Genomic DNA, 16,340 nt, shown 5'->3' with positions numbered 1-16,340 from the left:
ACCTCCCGACCGAAAGGCCCTGCCCCTCCTCACCGCACGGCCGGGCAGCTCGTTCTCCACCCAGCACGTTTTCCTCCCTGAATCATCCTGTTGATTTACGCACACACGTCTGCACGTTGTCTTTGCTCCCGAAAACGTCAGCTCGTCGTGCCCAGATCAGCACCTGGTACACAGTAGGTGGCCCCTAAGTGTTGGCCACATGGCGCATGTACATGATTCCGAGGTCCTGTGGGCGGGCTGTTTAAATAATACTGATGATAGGGAGACATTTGTCCCAAGTCCCAAGGGTCAGGCTGTTTCCCTGGGAACGGAGAGCCAGGTGGTGACCCTATTGGGCTGAAAAAGCGCCCGTCGATTTCCACAGTCTCCACCCCCAGTGACGGGGGGGGGACCGAGGCAGAGAAAGGCGGTGTGATTGGCCTGGCTCACACGGGTGTGGATGGCACGGCTGAGGCCAGACCTGTCATTCTGCCTTGCAACCGGCTGATCTTTTTCCTACTTCCCCCCATCGCGGCACTTAGATAGTATATTCTGTTTCTAATGACTGGCCCGTGAGAGCCTTACAGGAGAGGGGAGACACCGACTGGTCCCAGCGCTGCCGGTGGCGCCTGGCGTTCGCCGAGCGCTCGATAAATACCCGTCACACAAATTAATGGCTGAGTCCCAGTAAAATCCTTAAGAGCCTTCTGTTTTACGGTTTATTTTCCTCAATTTTGTGAGCACAGTTCATTCAGAAAAAGTATAGAGGATGTAAAAAAAAATAACTCAGCTCAGGAGAACACCCAATTCCCCAGCACACGGGATAAAAGTGGTGTGGATCTCACCGTGAAAGAGCCAAAGCCTCACAGTGGCCGTGAAGGAGGCTGTATCCCAGTTTATACCCACTGTAGGTCATGCAATGCCTTTTAATTATTTTTGAGTCCTTTCCCTGTTCGCTCTCAAAATTGTCCTGGTTTGGATGATAAATCATATGGTCTCTGCCTATGAGGTCTCCTGTCACATGAGCTCCCTCCCCAGCCACACGGCCGCCTCACTGCTCCTCACAAACGCCAGGAACACGCCTGCCTCAGGGCCTTTGCACCGGCCCGGCCTCACCTCCTTCAGGTCTTATCAGAAGAACTACACCCTCTCGCCTTGATGATCCACAGCCCCTCTGCTGCTTTACTTTTCTCCCGAGCTTCCGTCACTCTGAGACGCAGGGGCGGCAAACCACAGCCCACCGGCTGGCCCCCTGCCTTTGTCAAATAAGGCTTTAGTGGCACACGGCCACGCCCATGTGCTCACGTAAGCGGGTGTGTCTGTGGCTGCTTTCCTGTTATGACAGCAGCCTGAGTAGCTGCAACAGAGACTGCACGGCCCACACAGCCTAGACATTTAAGACACTCTCCGCCCTTTACACGCACAGTCGTGCACTGCACAACGACATTTCAGCCAACGACGGGCCAAGCAGAGGACGGTGGTCCCACAGGGTCAGTACCACACAAGTCAGGTTTGTATAAGCACACTCCATGATGTTCCCACAACGGCAAAATGGCCTAACGACGCATTTCTCAGAACGTCTCCCCGTCGTTAAGCGACGCTTGACGTATAAACATAAACAAATATATAAACACATACGTCTCCATGACCTTGTTGGTCACTTGCTTCCTCCACTAAAGTGTCAGCTGTCCCCAAACAGGGATGTTTGTCTGTTCTGTTCACTGCGCATCCTCGGCGCCTGGAAGTTGCCTGCAGACGGCAGGCATTCAACAGATGTTTGTTGAGTGAATGTGTGATCTAAAGTCCTTTGAAGTCTGATGCTTTGATATTGGCCAAAATGAACATCTACAGATGAAAGAGGGCTGAGGTCAGAGATCAGATTCAACCACGAGTGACCATCTGTCAAGGGACACGCGTTTACAGTCATCAACTAAGCAGAGTTTAGCTGCTTTACTAACTGATGTTAATGAGGGAGACAAAGAGAGAGTAAGAGAGTAAGGGAAACACAGAAAAGTACAAAGAGGCAGGAGAGGGATGGAGAAGGAGGGAGAAGAGACAGACAGACAGACGGACAGGCCAATTCCCTGGCATCTCCTCCCACAGAGGTCCTGACACATCACGAGGGCCCCGCCTGTCACCCACACCACCACCTCTCAGAGGGTCTTTCCAGCCACTGGTGAGACGCCCTCAGTCTCAACTGGCAAGCGCGGGGCGGGGATCCTTGGGGGACAGAATTCAGAGACTCTGTGAATTCCCGTATATAGAAGAAAGTTAACCCTTCGCTTCCCCACATTTCCCCCGGAAGTGGGGCATGCTCTTGCATCAGGAAGGGATGCAGCAAACCAGGCAGCCCGGCAGAACCGGGGCACCCGGCACCACGGAAACCAGAGTCCACAGAAACCGCGTGGAGCCTTCGGAGCCCGACCCTCCCACGAGACGCGGGAGTCGCCTGACCCGTCCGGGGGCCTGTCGGCCGTGTGTTATGAACTCTAAATGACATCGCAGATCTGTTTAAAAACATATTTTGATAACAATTTCAATACACTTGGCTTCCTGCACCGTCTCCTGTCTTTCAGTTTGTGCCTTTAAATCATCAGACTGGCAAAGGGGTCTGTGGCCCAACAAGGTTAAGAATTCCTGAGGTAGACTCTCCCGGGTCCCAATCTTCCAGCCTTTCCGCCCCAAGCTTTAGTGAGAGTTTTAAGAAATTACTCCTTTGAAAATTTAACCGCTCTCTCTCCCTCTCCCTCTATCCCCCCCCGCCCCCCACCTATTCCTCTGGGACGGCTCCAGGCCCAGGGGACAGGACACCAAGGCTCACTGCCCGTCTCTACTCCCTGCCCGGCCAGGCAGCCTCAGGCCGCGCTCTCAGCCTCTGAATCTCATCTGGGGGAGAGTAATCTCTCCCTCACAGGGTATTTAAAAACCAAACTCCAGACTTTACTTGGAGTTCATCAGCTTTCCCATTAAAGTGCTATTTCTGTTGCAGGACCCCACACTGCGTTCAGTGTCACCTCTCCTGAGGCTCCTCGGTCTGTGACGGTTCCCGTCTTTCCTGTGTATCGGGACCATCACATCTCGAGGCGGGCTGGCCAGGGATCCTGCAGAGCGCCCTCCGACCTGGGTGTGTCTAAAGTCTTGCTCATGGTTAAACTGGGGTTATGGGTCTTTGAGAAGAAAACTGCAGGGGTGAGGTCCCCTCCCCATCATATCAAATCGAGCGTCCCAGGATGACACATCCACTGGGGACGTCAGCCTTGGTCACTCGGCGAAGGCGGCATCTGCCAGGTTTCCCCACTGTGGACGACTCTGTCTCCCCTTCCCCACTCTGGTCTTTGGCAGGGCGTCACTGAGTCCAGCCCACCCTCAAAGGAGGGGAGATTAAGCTCCGCTCCTGGGGTGGGGTGTTTACATAGATTAAAGGGAATTCCTCTGTAAGGAAGATTTCTCTCTTCTTCATTTATTTTGTTAACAAAATAATAAAATGATCATTTATTATTGCTATCCATCCACCATTTATTTACTTTGATGTGGACTCTCTCTGCACAGATTATGCAAGACAAGGGCATCCAGCACACAGCGGGCGCCCAGAACATGTTCATTCCTCTGCCCCCTACCCGTCTCCTGGTCCAGGAGTGACCCCAAATCTTTCTCCTTCTAAATGTTTAGCGAGACAAGTTTAAATATTTTTCCTGATTGTAAACGTGAATTGTGCTTATTGTAGAAAAATTTGACAATACAGAAAAGTATCGAGAACATAAGGATTCCTGGATCCCACTGCCACTATCTCGGTATGGTGTCTTCTCATCTTTTTTAATTACTTATATTTTCAAATTTACACACTTGCAATCATAAGGTGCTACAGACTGAATCGTGGTCCCCCCACCCCATTCCCATGTTGAAGCCCTAACCCCCAGCGTGATGGTATTAGGAGGTGGGACCTTTGGGAGTGATCAGGGCTAGACGAGGCCATGATGGGGTTAGTGACCTTATGAGTAGAGGAGGAGACCAGAGCTCACGCTCTCCCCCCATGTGAGGACACAGGGAGAAGGCGGCCGTCTGCAAGCCAGGAAGAGAGCCCTCATCAGACCCCACCCTGCTGGCGCCTGATCTCGGACGTCCAGCTTCCAGAACTGTGAGAGACGAATGTCTGGGGTTTAGGCCACCTGTTCTATGGTACTCGGTGATGGCAGCCCGAGCAGACTCAGATATAAGGTTTATCTCACCTTGATTCTTTTTTAAAATCAACACCCCCCCCTCGTGACATAGTGAGCATTTCCCTGCATCCTTACACACTCTCCCAACAACGACAGGACATTCCATCCTGTGAGGGACCAGACAGTATTTAACCCGTTGCTTCCAGTTTTGTTCTATTTTTACAGACAATGCTGGGGTGCGTATCCTGGTAGAAACCCTCGACAGCACTGCAGATGAGGTGAGGTTAGGGTTTCTCCAAAAGGCACTCTCACCAGGAAGCCAAGAGGGAAAGAAAAGAAACAAATGGAAAATGGGAAAACCTGGAAGGGGCCTGAGCACACAGCATAGGCGAGCGTACTGCTGCCGTTCCCTCAGCAAGAACGCTCTTCCTCAATGTCGGCCTGGCTCTCTCCTTCTCTGTGGAAATGTCACCTCCTCTGAGGAGCCCTCCCTGATTGCCTGCCCTAGACTAGCCCCCGCCCCCACCATTGGTCCTCTTGTGCCGTTTTCATCCCCATAGGACGTGTGCATGCACCTGCTTACCGTCTATCTCCCACTCTCTGAGCCATTTATTATTATAATGTTTACTGCTTGTACCTGTCTCCTCTGTTGGGGCAGGGAGTTTTGTCTGTTTTCTTCATTACAGTGTCCCCGGTCCCCTGACCATTTCTCAGCACACAGTAGGTGCTCAATAAATAATTACGGCATACACGAATGGATTTCAATGACGTTGAGAAAAGAAATGAGAAGTTGGGATCCTAAACCGTGGCCCACCCAGGTGGGTGATGTCCCCGTGGCGTCTGTGCCTGTGGATTCTAAGGAGCGTCTGGACTGTCCTCATGCATCCCACCTGCCAGGGGCGGCGCGGCCGTGCCCCCAGGCCTCGGCTCCGCACAGCACAGAGGACACAGATTCCAGACACAGTGCTGCCTGTGGCTGGACGGAGCGAGGGGTGTCCTAGGACAGGCCCAGGCAGGGCGGGCAGAGGGCTGAGCACAGGGGCGGGACCCCGAGAAGGCCAGAAAAGCACCAGCCCCCCTCGGCAGCAGACACCCGAAGAGGCCACCTGAGCCCCGCCCTCGGGAGCGAGCGGCTGGTGGTTGTCTGGGGCGGGGGGCGGGGGGGTGGGGGTGGGGTCTTAATTTGGGAAGCCCAGGCAAGGGCTCGGGTGCCAGGAGCTTATTTGGGAGGTGTCAACAACTGAATTGTCCCCCTCCCCAAACTAAGATATGATGAAGTCGTAACCCCCGGGGGCTCAGACTGCGACCTTATTTGGAAACAGGGTGTTGGCAGACGGACGCAGATGAGATGAGGTCTTACTGGAGCAGGGTGGCCCTGACCCAACGCGCCTGCCGTCCTGATCAGAAGACGGCCACGTGAGGACGCGAGGACTGGAGTGGAGGGCGGGGAACCGGCGAGCCAAGGACTGTGGGCCGCCACTGAAGCCGGAAGAGGCAGGAGAGCCCTGGCCCCGCGACACGGGGAGAGGGGACTCTGGCCCCAGACCGCGAGACGACACGTGTCTGTTGTTTCAAGTGACCCCCCACCCCGCTCCATTTGTGGTGCTTTGTTACTGCTCCCGGCTCACATCAGACCCAAACCACTGCTTGGCCTTCTACCCAAAGGACGGTGGTGGGATCTACGTGCATGGAAAGTTCCAGAAGCCTACTCCCAGTTAGCGGCAGCTACCAGCAGGGCGAGGCAGGGGAATAAAGTGGGACCTCACCGCTTACCGGCCTTCCCCAGGGGCCGCCGCACCTTTTAACAGTGAAAAATTCATTCACGTTTCCAAAAGCAGCGCCGGCCGGGGTGGGGAATTTGGCCTCCGCAGAGCTCGCCCAGGACCAGGCTTCACGCGCACCCACCTCACTCAGTCCTCGCGCCCCGTGAGGCAGGACCGTGCTCCTCCCCGTTTTGCACACGTAGAAATGGAGGCACAGAGAGGCCAAGTGAGTTGCTCAAGGTTGCAGAGCAAGGGAGTGGCGGAGTCGGGAGGGGCGCCCAGGCAGCTCTGTGCTCTCACCCACGTCCCTGAGCTTACGTCCCCCGAGGGCGCTCACCTCTGAGCTTCCAGGACCAACACCCCCCCCGGACAGTGGTGCTTGCGACCGCAGAATCTGTTGGAAATTCGCGGTCGTGCTCACATTTCCTCTCCCACCACTGAGCACATCCCCGGTGTCTTCCTCTGAACCTTCGGACCCTTTCTCTGGACGTCCGACCCCGTGACACAACCCTTCCCCACGTTCACACTTTTCTCAGCTCAGCGTAGTCCCCCTCTCTGCCCGGGTTCCCTCACCTTCCTGCCTCGCGCTTTGTCACTGCCAGGGGGGTTCATGTCCCCTGGGAGCCTCCCCTCACACCAGCCTTGCACAGCAAAACTCTGGAACCCATAAAAACCCCCCTCAAGCTTTGGACAATTGGGTGTAACCTTCGTCCCCAGCTGTTTGCAGGTGAGGCGCAAGAGAGAGCCTGAGCATCTCTCAGATCTGCTGTCTGGTCCTAGAGTTGCTATGCTTGGACAAGGTCTCCATGCACATTAGAACACCATGTCCCTTTCCCTCATCCTTTGCGTTTGTCAATAAATTATCACAATAACGGTAGAAATCTATGTTGTCTATGTATGAACAACACTCCCGAGATGTGCCTTGTGCAGTGCATGACATGAACAACTATCCACAGCAGCTCCTTTTGCTGTCCACTCCCAGGCCGTACTCTCAACCCTACCCCAAAATGAGCCACTGATCAAAAGGATGGGTTCTTATAAATCTTCCTCCACTCCCAAGGGGGGAAATTCCTTAAGGAACATGCACCATGACCAGGAGGCGACTTCAGCTCCTCTGTGTGCAGGAGGGAGCCCAGTATTGCTTCCCTAGTAGGCCCAGCCCAGGCTCAGGTGGGCAGGACCTTACCTGGCAATGTCAGTACGTGTGTGGAGCAGCCTCAGGACGGGGGAGAGGAAACACGGTGGGAAGGGGGCAGGTAGGGGTGTACATCTCTTCAGACCTGTCCCTAACCTTTTCAAGAGCGAGAACAAGGGTACAGATGGAGGCTCACAGAATGCATAAATATTTAAAAGCAACTAAATAAAATATGCTGCATGCTTCTCCTTCATGAACATACCTTCATAAGCACTCAGAAAGTCAGGGCGGAATTCAGAACCTGGACGTCTGCCCTGGCCCACGGCGTGGGGACAGCCAGTCCTACCCCTGACTGTGCCCTGCCACCTTCTCTTCCCATTCACGGCTCTGCCCTGCCCGGGGGCGGGGGGCTCCACACACACATGTACGGACACTTCCACTTGCACGTCCAAGCTCTGGCCACATTTGTGCCCACAGACACCCCAGGACACGTGGACAGTAAGGTAACAGACCCATGGAAGGGTCCACGGAATCTGGGCTTAGGCAGAAAAATTCCAGAATCCCGGATAAGCCAAGAGCGTGGTCTAGAAAGTGAGGGAGGTGGCGCCAGCTCCTGGCAGACACGTTCGCCAGCCCCATGGACTCCTCACCCCCCTGGGGAGGGGTGTGGCTGGAGGACGGCCAGTGGGAGCCCTAGTGCAGGGCCCCCTTGTACGTCCAAGGACTTTGCTCTATTTTTTATCCATGTTGGTTTTTGAATCACACAACCTTTACATATTCAAAAATCTAAAATCATATTTAAACACACAGTGAAAAATTATTTAGCATCTGCATGCCCCCTAGATTTCCATGTCCTAAGGGGCCTTCCCGACCTCCCCCTGCCATATCTTCAAAGGCCTGGGCCTCAGGCTGGGGCTCCTGGGGCCACTATGTTGTCTCCGGGCTGCCTTCCTGGCTCAGGGTCCCTCAGCTGCAGCCTCAGGAGCTGGCTGGTCCCAGAGGGCCACCTCCTGGTGACCTGGCATCACTTACGTTGTAGAGGAGGTCAGTCCACCCTTCCATGGTGATGCACTGGAAAACAGTCAGCACTGCAAACAGGATGTTGTCGAACTGAGTGATCCCGTTGTTGGGCCCTTCCCAGTAGGGCTGACATTTGGTCCCATTGGGGCAGGTGCGGGCGGGCTCCTCTGTCCCACACGGGGCCGGGGACTCACCCTGAATGTCATCTGTGAGAGGGAAGGGGAGAAAAGTCAGAGGAAGGGGCCGGCAAACCAGCTCTGAGAAACAGGAGCCAATGAGGATTCAATGCTGTTGGAAAAAAAACCATTGGGATGAATTTATCAGTCTTTTCACAAAAAAACAACATTTGGCTTTGTTGATCTATTCACTGTTTTCTATTTCATTAATTTCTTCTCTAAGCTTTGTTACTTTTCTTGTTCTTTTCCTAAACTTTCGAGATGGATTAACTTTCTTTAAGGCTATCAATTGCCCTTTAAGTGCGCCTTTAGCTGCATCTCACAAATTTTGTCATGCAATATTATCATTACTGTTCAAGTAAAATATTTGGCAATTGCCATTATTATTTCTTCTTTGATCCACGGATAGCCAAGAAGCATTTCTTTTTTAAAAAACTTGTCAGATATATACAAAAATAGACCAGTATAACAAATCCCCATGTGCCTATCAGCAATTTCAACACTTACCAACTCAGGGCTGGTCTTGTTTCATCTCTACCCCCTCCCCACCCTTTGCCTCATCACTAAAATATTTTTAAAGTAAATCTCAGACATTTTATCATTTCATCCACAAATAAGAAGCATGTCTCTTAATTCCAAACACGTTTAGGGTTATGGTGTTGTTACTGATTTCCAGCTTCATTGCACTGTGGTCAGAGGATACGTTTTGTATTCTTCAGTCCTTTGAAATCTGTTGAGATGCACTTTATGGTCCCTGATACGTCACTTGTGGGTAAATGTGATGTGTGCATTGTTGACGTGGCTGGGCGCAGCGTTCTCCAGACTTCCATTAGGACAAATTTGTCAATTTGTGCTATTCTTTTGTAGCCTGATTTTTTTTTCTTGAGATGTACTGGGCACAGGGAGCTGTTCTGGGGGCGAGGGAGGCCAGTACACACAGTACTTACCCTTAGGCACAGGAGCTAAGCTTTCTCCCCAAACAGCAGGAAGCAGATTGTGAAAATGTCACAAGGAAAGAGACACGTGCCAATGGATGCCCCTTTCACTGGAAACCAAAGGCAGCCTCCTGGCGGAGTTGGGCTGAGTGCTAAAGGTCGGGTCCAAATTCCAAGGTGTTGACGGGAGGGAGGAGGATGCCTCCGTGAACACACGGGGTCAGGGGGTGCAGAACATGCCGGGCATGTCCCCATGGGACCAGAGCAGCGGGTATCAGAGGACTTTGTTCAGTGAGTGACACTTCTGAAGGTTTTCAAAGAAGAGAGTGACATTGTCCACCAAGAAAACAAACAATGGAGCATGTAAACTCAAGCTCCCCATAAACAGAAATATATCTCAACGTATGAGGCTTCGCAACACCAATTCCCAACCTCCACTCAGCACGCAGCAGAGAGGAACAAACCAGCACAGACTGCGTGAATCTCACTGGCCCTTGAAGCTCCGGTTAAACAGAAACTCTGGGTGACGCGAAGTGACACCCATCACTCTCAGAAGTGACACCCACTGCTCATGAAGCAGTGACCACATCGGCCACTGGCTTAAGTTGCTGGAAACGCCTTCCCCATTCATGCCGGACTTGGTACAGGAGGTATTATTTAATATATACAGGTTGGAAGGCAAAAATCTTCTAAACATAAGGCTCAGGGAAGGGGGGGAATCCATGAGCTCCTATAATAAATGAGAACCACTGTTTGTTGGGAAGGTCGCCTGTGTCTGGAGCCTTCTCTGTCCCCACCCTGTGTCCCCACCTGGCTCACTTCCTCCCTGCCGTGCGGCCCTGTGTTAGCCCAGAGACACTGGTCCCTCCTTTTCCTCAGGCTCAACAGCTCCCGAATGTTCATGTTTGGGGGAGATAAAAGTATTAGCCTTCACCACTACGAACTTGTTGCAGACGAGGGGTCTGGCCTCCTCTTCTGGAAGCTCTTGGAAAGCAGGCAGCCTTCCTCTTTATCTTCAGGTTTCTCTGAGCGCTCAGCATGGTGCTGGGCGCTCGGGAACCGGGTTCCTGATGATAATGCAATGCAACGGAAACCTGTCTATCTTTAGCAGCTTTGCCCAGCCGCGTTCTTGACTGCGATCCCCCTCACCCCCTGCCCCCTCATCACGAAGCACTCTGAGGGCTGCTTCTAGAAAAGCAACGGTCCAGAGAGTCTGGGGAATTCGGTTATAAATACATTTTAAAATTAACCTGCTGCCTGGGTGTCTGTATATATCTGTCTCTTACTCACACGCCTTATATTTTTAATCTCGAGCTTTTCAGTCATCTTCCTAAATGGAGGCTTCCTGCCCTTGGCCCTACCCACGTCTGTCCCCTCACAACCCCACTCAGACCCAAGCCAGGCCTCTGTCCCCTTGGCTGGAGAGAGAGAGAAAAAATCCACAAAAAGCCTAAGATCCAGGAGTCCTGGTTTCTCTGCTCTTGGCTGATTTTTCCAAGGGGCCCTGCCCTGTATCTCTCCCTCTCGCGTTTCCGCCGGGTGAGGAGGCCAGGTGCAGAAATAGCTCTGCCTCAATTAACACCTTCTTCATCGGGGAAGGAAATAATTAGGACATCCCATATTGAGCAAACCTCACAAGCCCAGAAGAGCAGACAGGAGGAGCAAGAGAAAAGGAGGAAGGAAACAAAGCATCTCGAATGGGCCTGCCCCGCTGCATTCTCCTTCCCTCTGGGGAGGGCTGAGAGGGCTGGGCCATCGGGGTCACCTGGTCGAGAAGGAGAACGGGAGGCCGCCCCGGGACAGAAGCTTTTTCCCAAGAAGACAGTCCTGGAACCTCTTTCCTTTCCCACACGGGTGCCCTTTGGGGCTTCACTGTGCACACTCTGTCCACTCCCTGAACTCACAGACCCCTGACCCACAACGAGCGCTGTCATTCAGCCCGTCTGCACCGAGACGGCGGTGGTCCAAACATGGAAATACAGGCTTCCCTCCTCACTCGATCCCATTCGGTTCTCGGGCATCGGAGAGCAAACGGGTTTGGCTAGCAGGGCATTTAACTGTAAATGTGTCCGGAAGCTCCTGGGTCCAGTGAGTGTGGGGTCAGCGGGGACGCCGCCCTGCCGCCCTGCTGATTCAGAGCTGCGCCCCGGGGCGTGCCTCCTGCCTTCCGGGCTTTTCCCCAGCCCGTCCCCCTCCCCACTTCTTACCCAGCCACTGAGGGGCTGGCCTGCACAGTGGGGGAGGAGAGGGCCCAGGGCCCGCTGTGCCAGGTTCTGACTGGCTGCTGCCTCGACTCCCGGCACATTCTGGGGGGACCAGAAGGAGCCATCCTCCACTTGCCTTTTCTCCACCCACAAAGCAACCAGGCCCATTCCTTCCGGGCCAGGCCGCCCGCCCCCCTTTCTTCCTGCTTTAGGACACAGCCGGTGCTGGGCCACTGCAGGCACCCTGCCCACATCCTGTCAGCGTTACCCTGCCCCTCACATTCCCACCCGCAAACACCTTTGTTTTGCTCAGCCAGGCATGCAGGGTGGCCGGCCGTGCCAGGGCACTGATGCCCACCCAGGGGCAGTCCTCGCCAACGTCGGACAGAAGTTGGTGGACAGGTACCCAGCTCCCTCGGCCCTCAGGTGGGATGGTTCTGAGGTGGGTCCTACACTCTCCCCGAGGTGCCCACTGGGACTGAGCCCCATTGCCCACAGGGATAACCTGCTTGATAGCAGCCCCTCACCTGATGTCTTCCCCTCCCGGTCTCACTTCCCCGCTACCCTGATGGTGCTTCCTGGGATCACTTCCCAAATAAACCGCTCACCCCGGGACGGCTTCTGGGGGACGCCAACGCAAGGCCCTGGCAACAGCCGAGATCTCGGGGGCTATTCCACCCCCTGCCTTGCTTGCAGCGCTTTTGGAAGGAGGCCCTCCCAGGTTCCAGGAGAAAGACGCAGACCCCAGCACAACCTCCCGGGAGTCCGTCCCCAAGGGAGGGAAATAAATGGGAGGAAGGTTGGAAAAAAGCCCATCATGCCGCTCGGACCTACCTGTCCCCTCTTCAAAGCAGGTGGTATGAAATTTTCCCATATAAAATTCTAACCCTATGATTGCAAAAATAAGGATTGCAAAAAACAGGAGGAGGCCGATCTGCAGCAGGGGGATCATTGCCTTCATGATCGACTTCAGGACGACTTGTAAACCTGGGGAGACACAGAGAGAGGCCCACGGCCCTGTGAGCAGGCACCCCAAACCTCGCCCCGGAGACGCCTCCCGAGGGCCCAGAGCACACGGAGGCTGGGGCGGGGCGACGGCCAAGGAAGATGGAGGGAAGACCACCTGGAGGCCGGTCATTGTCATGATAGCAGCAATCCTTCCTGATGTTGTAAAGCACCTTTTATTTTTAAATATTTTTTAAAAAGTATTTGATATATGCTATGTCTTTTGATGAACTTTTGGGCTAAAACGGGTGGAACTCCATTGCTGAGCCACGTTCCCGGGTGTTGGGTGCCTTTCACCCAGAGAGGGCGCCTGTTTCTAATTTTTCCCACCAAGAGGGGGCGTCTCCTCCTCATTCATACAACAGCACCACACCGGCTAGCTGCAGCTCTGCTCGGGCAGGCAGTCGACGTCCCAGTTCCTATCCAAGAAACCAGATGGTATTTCACTGACTTCAGCACAACCCCATGAGGTGGGAGCACGTGTAAAATTACCCCCATTTTGCAGAGGTGGAAAGCAAGGCTCAGGGAGACGTCATGATTCACTTGAGGGCACGAGAAATAACAGAGCCGGGATTCAAACCCAGGTCTGAGTGGCGTCAAATCCTATGTTTGTACCGTGCTGCATATTAGGAAAGTCTCTGGTTAAAATTAGGGTTCACACACACAGCCTGAGGCTTTGCTTCTTGATTAGAAGAACATCCCAGGGCGCATGATTAGCATGTCTTGACAGGGGGAGAAGACAGCAAGAGGGGGGAGCTGTCAGGGTGGTCCGGGGGGCTCTGCCGCTCCAAGGGGTCCACAACGGAAGGGCGATGCTAACGGAGGCCGTGTGGCAGAGCGGCCAGGGCTCTGGACACGGACGCCGTTGGAGCCTGCGCCAGGTCTCCTCTGACACAGGTGCCTCCACCCCCCAGATGCTGCGGCCGCGGCTGCTAACAGCTGCCCGGCCTCTTCACAGAGTCGCCCTTGGGCGTCACGAGCTGCCTCACCCGGGAGGCTACTCCCTCCCCACGTCCCCCCCCCCAGTGACTGACCAGAGACGTACACAAGGCCAGCCTCCCTGCCGCGAGTTGGGGACGACTCTGACGTGACTCACAGTTCAGAGCTCCCCGCGGGAACAGGCTGAGGCTACATCCTTGCTCGGCATCGTCCCTGCCCCTCCTGATGCCCCCCTTCCCCTCTCCTGACAGCGCTCCCCCAACACAGCAGGTGCATCTGACCACCTACCTAGCTCTGCTTCTCAGGAACCCGCCCAGTCATCCACTTACTAGCTGTGTGACCTCGAGCAAGTCAGGTCGCCACTCTGAACCTCGGTTTCTTCATCTGTAAATGGGGGTTAGAACAGTACCTCCATCCCAGGATTACATGAGAGAGTTCATACCTAGCCAAGCACCTGACAGGTCATAGGTGGTCATTACACAGAAGCTCTTGCTAGTATTTGCTTCTAGATGGCCTCAATTTAATATGACACAGGCACCTGCTGGAATCTTGCAGACACCTGAGTACAAGTGCCTTCTTTCTACGAAAAGACCCTGATGGTGGTCGTCTGGGAAGTCTTACTTTTTAAAGCCAGACAGCAGTGAACCTGAAGAATGAAGCCAGTGAAACGTAAAGTGGTGATAATAACAGAACCAACCTCACAGGCTTGTGTGAGGAGAAATGAGTTTGAAAAATGGAAAATACTTAGAACAGTGCCTGGCACATAGTAAGTGCTTATCAATTATCATTATTATTAACTGAGGCAGTAGGACGGAAAAGATCAGACCTGTTTTGCTTTGCTTTTTGTGTTTTTTTCTTTTTTTGCAGTGGAGCCTAATCCTGACCCCGAATATCGCAGCCGCCCCCGAAGGGTGGGAGAGAAGCGTCCCTGGGGAAGGAGACAGCAGCACGGAACGAGAATGGCCTGCGGAGCTCGTCACTGAAAAGATGTGAGAACTCAGGGGACCAACTTGACCCTTCTGAGCCTCAGCCTGTGCATCTGTAAAATGGGTTCACGGGGCGACTGTGAGGACAAACTAAGACAATGCACATAAAGCTCTTCTTGCGGTGCCTGGTACACAGCAGGTGTTCAATAAATGGAAACGGTCGTAGCCACCCGTGTTACCGCCCAGGCTTGGAGTCACACTTGCTAACTCCTAGTTCTGCCACTTCTCAGCCACGTGACCTTGCTCAAATTATTCAGCCGCTCTGAGCCTCAGTTTCCCCCTCTGTGAAATGGAGACATCAGCGCTGTCAACTCCATAGGGTTGTGAGTACTGAACAAGATAATGTGTGGTGCTTAGCACGGCTCCCGACAGACAGCAGGTGCTCAACAAATGGGTGCTGTGGTTATGGCTGAGGCGCCCGGCTTGCTTCCAGGAGCTCATGCAGACCTGCAGCGGGGTTCCCGGGGGTCCCCTGGGCGGCTTCCCCAGAGCGGAGGCCGCCCTGACAGAGGCCGGGGAAGCTCTCGGGGGCCCCTCCTGAGATGTTCTGCCGAGTGGGAACCAAGGGCTCCCAGGACCCCCGAGCAAACCCCTCGCCAGGGTCGGGAACTCACGCACTTGGGATTCCGGACACCAGCTTGAGCGGGCGCAGCACTCGAACTGCCCTCAGCGTCCGCAGGTCAAACTCTGTCCCCACCGTCGCCAAGATGCTGGAAGAAAGAAGCCAGAGAGGAAAGCAGAGGGTGGGTTTCGAGGTGGACACGGGGGTGGCGTGGGGCGCGATGTGGTCACTTGCTGGCTGGGGGACCACAGGCAGGTGACTTTACCTTGCTGGCCTCAGCTTCGTCACCTGTAGAACAGTGTTGACAGTTCCGGCCCCCGGGACCAAAGATGATTTACAGGGACCCCAAATGGGTGCAGGGTTGGTGATGCTCAAAAGAGGTTGGACTGACAGGAATGGAAGCTTCCCCACAGCGCACGGTCAGGGTGACGTCCAATATACTTTACAACCCACAACAGAACGGGTCGGGGGAGGCGGGGGTCCTGGGGAGGGTCCAGGAGGAACAACAGAGCCTTTGGGCTTTGGGCCCTTTGCCAACTGGCAGAAAGGGGTTCAGAATTAAAAGCGTAGCCAGCATGGGTTCAGACCCCTGCTCTGCCACTTCCCAGCTGGGTGACCTTGGGCAAGCCACGTCCCCTCTTGTGCCTCAGTTTCCCCTTTTGTATAATGGGGATAACAACAGTACCAACACCACAAAGGATTGTGAGCGTTAACTGAACTGGCACTTGTGAAGCGGTCGCAGGGTGCCCGGCACACAGGAAGTGGGCTGAGCTACTCAAAATAAATGGAGAAACAAACGATGGGTGCGGCCCTGCTGGTGCGGCCCTGCTGCAGTAGCCTGGAAGGGGGCTAACGACCCCAAAGGGTCAAAGAGTCATGCTCTCAGACACAGGAGAGTGAGGATCAGCCGTGGGTCGGATGAGCCTTCTGTAGAATCCCCGCCCCCCTGGGAAGACGCTGATGAGACAGGGGGTCACTCTCCGACTACTCGTTCCAGGAACTTTTCTGGGGCACTCCAAGCTCAGACAGGCAGTGTTCCCAATTCGTTTTCAAGACTACTTCTAGAGCAGAGGTGACCACTTTAGGTTGGACTGACCTGTTTTTTCACCATCAACAAATGTGCCTCTGAACACAACCTGTGTGCTGGGCAGAGCAACACACGAGACCCTCCCTGCCCCACAGAGATGATGCAGAAGGAAAATGTTCAACAAAAAAATGCACACAATGAATGAATCCGTCACAGGTGTGATGCTTTCTCCAAGACAGCCAAGAGGACAACAGCCGTGAGGGTACACGGCAGGTCGTGTTAACCTGTCTGGGACCCGAGGGGCCCCCGTCTCAAGCTGGGGTCTCATGGACGAGGAGGAGGAATCTGGACTGTGGAGAAAGAACTTTCCAGGCTGAGGAAATGGCCAAGACAGAAAGCCTGGGGTGGGAAGGAGCTTGGCAAATTCAAGGAACGAGACGGTGCCACGGCGG

General features: G+C 54.2%; 1 protein-coding gene across 1 annotated transcript in view; it reads right to left on the bottom strand.

Moving 5' to 3' along the window:
• Nucleotides 1-16,340, bottom strand: part of CACNA1A (calcium voltage-gated channel subunit alpha1 A) — a 218,642-nt gene that overhangs the window by 105,773 nt on the left and 96,529 nt on the right. Inside the window, 3 exon segments of the mRNA XM_087425368.1 lie at nt 8,067-8,260; nt 12,204-12,356; nt 14,918-15,009. Coding sequence (XP_087281494.1) covers nt 8,067-8,260; nt 12,204-12,356; nt 14,918-15,009 — 439 coding nt within the window.

Source organism: Ceratotherium simum, chromosome 39, assembly GCF_057802395.1.
Source record: "Ceratotherium simum simum isolate JZ-2026a chromosome 39, ASM5780239v1, whole genome shotgun sequence".
In the NCBI taxonomy this organism is placed as follows: Eukaryota; Metazoa; Chordata; class Mammalia; order Perissodactyla; family Rhinocerotidae; genus Ceratotherium; species Ceratotherium simum.
Note: the sequence above shows the minus strand (reverse complement) of the source record. Positions and strands in the feature narration are given on the sequence as shown.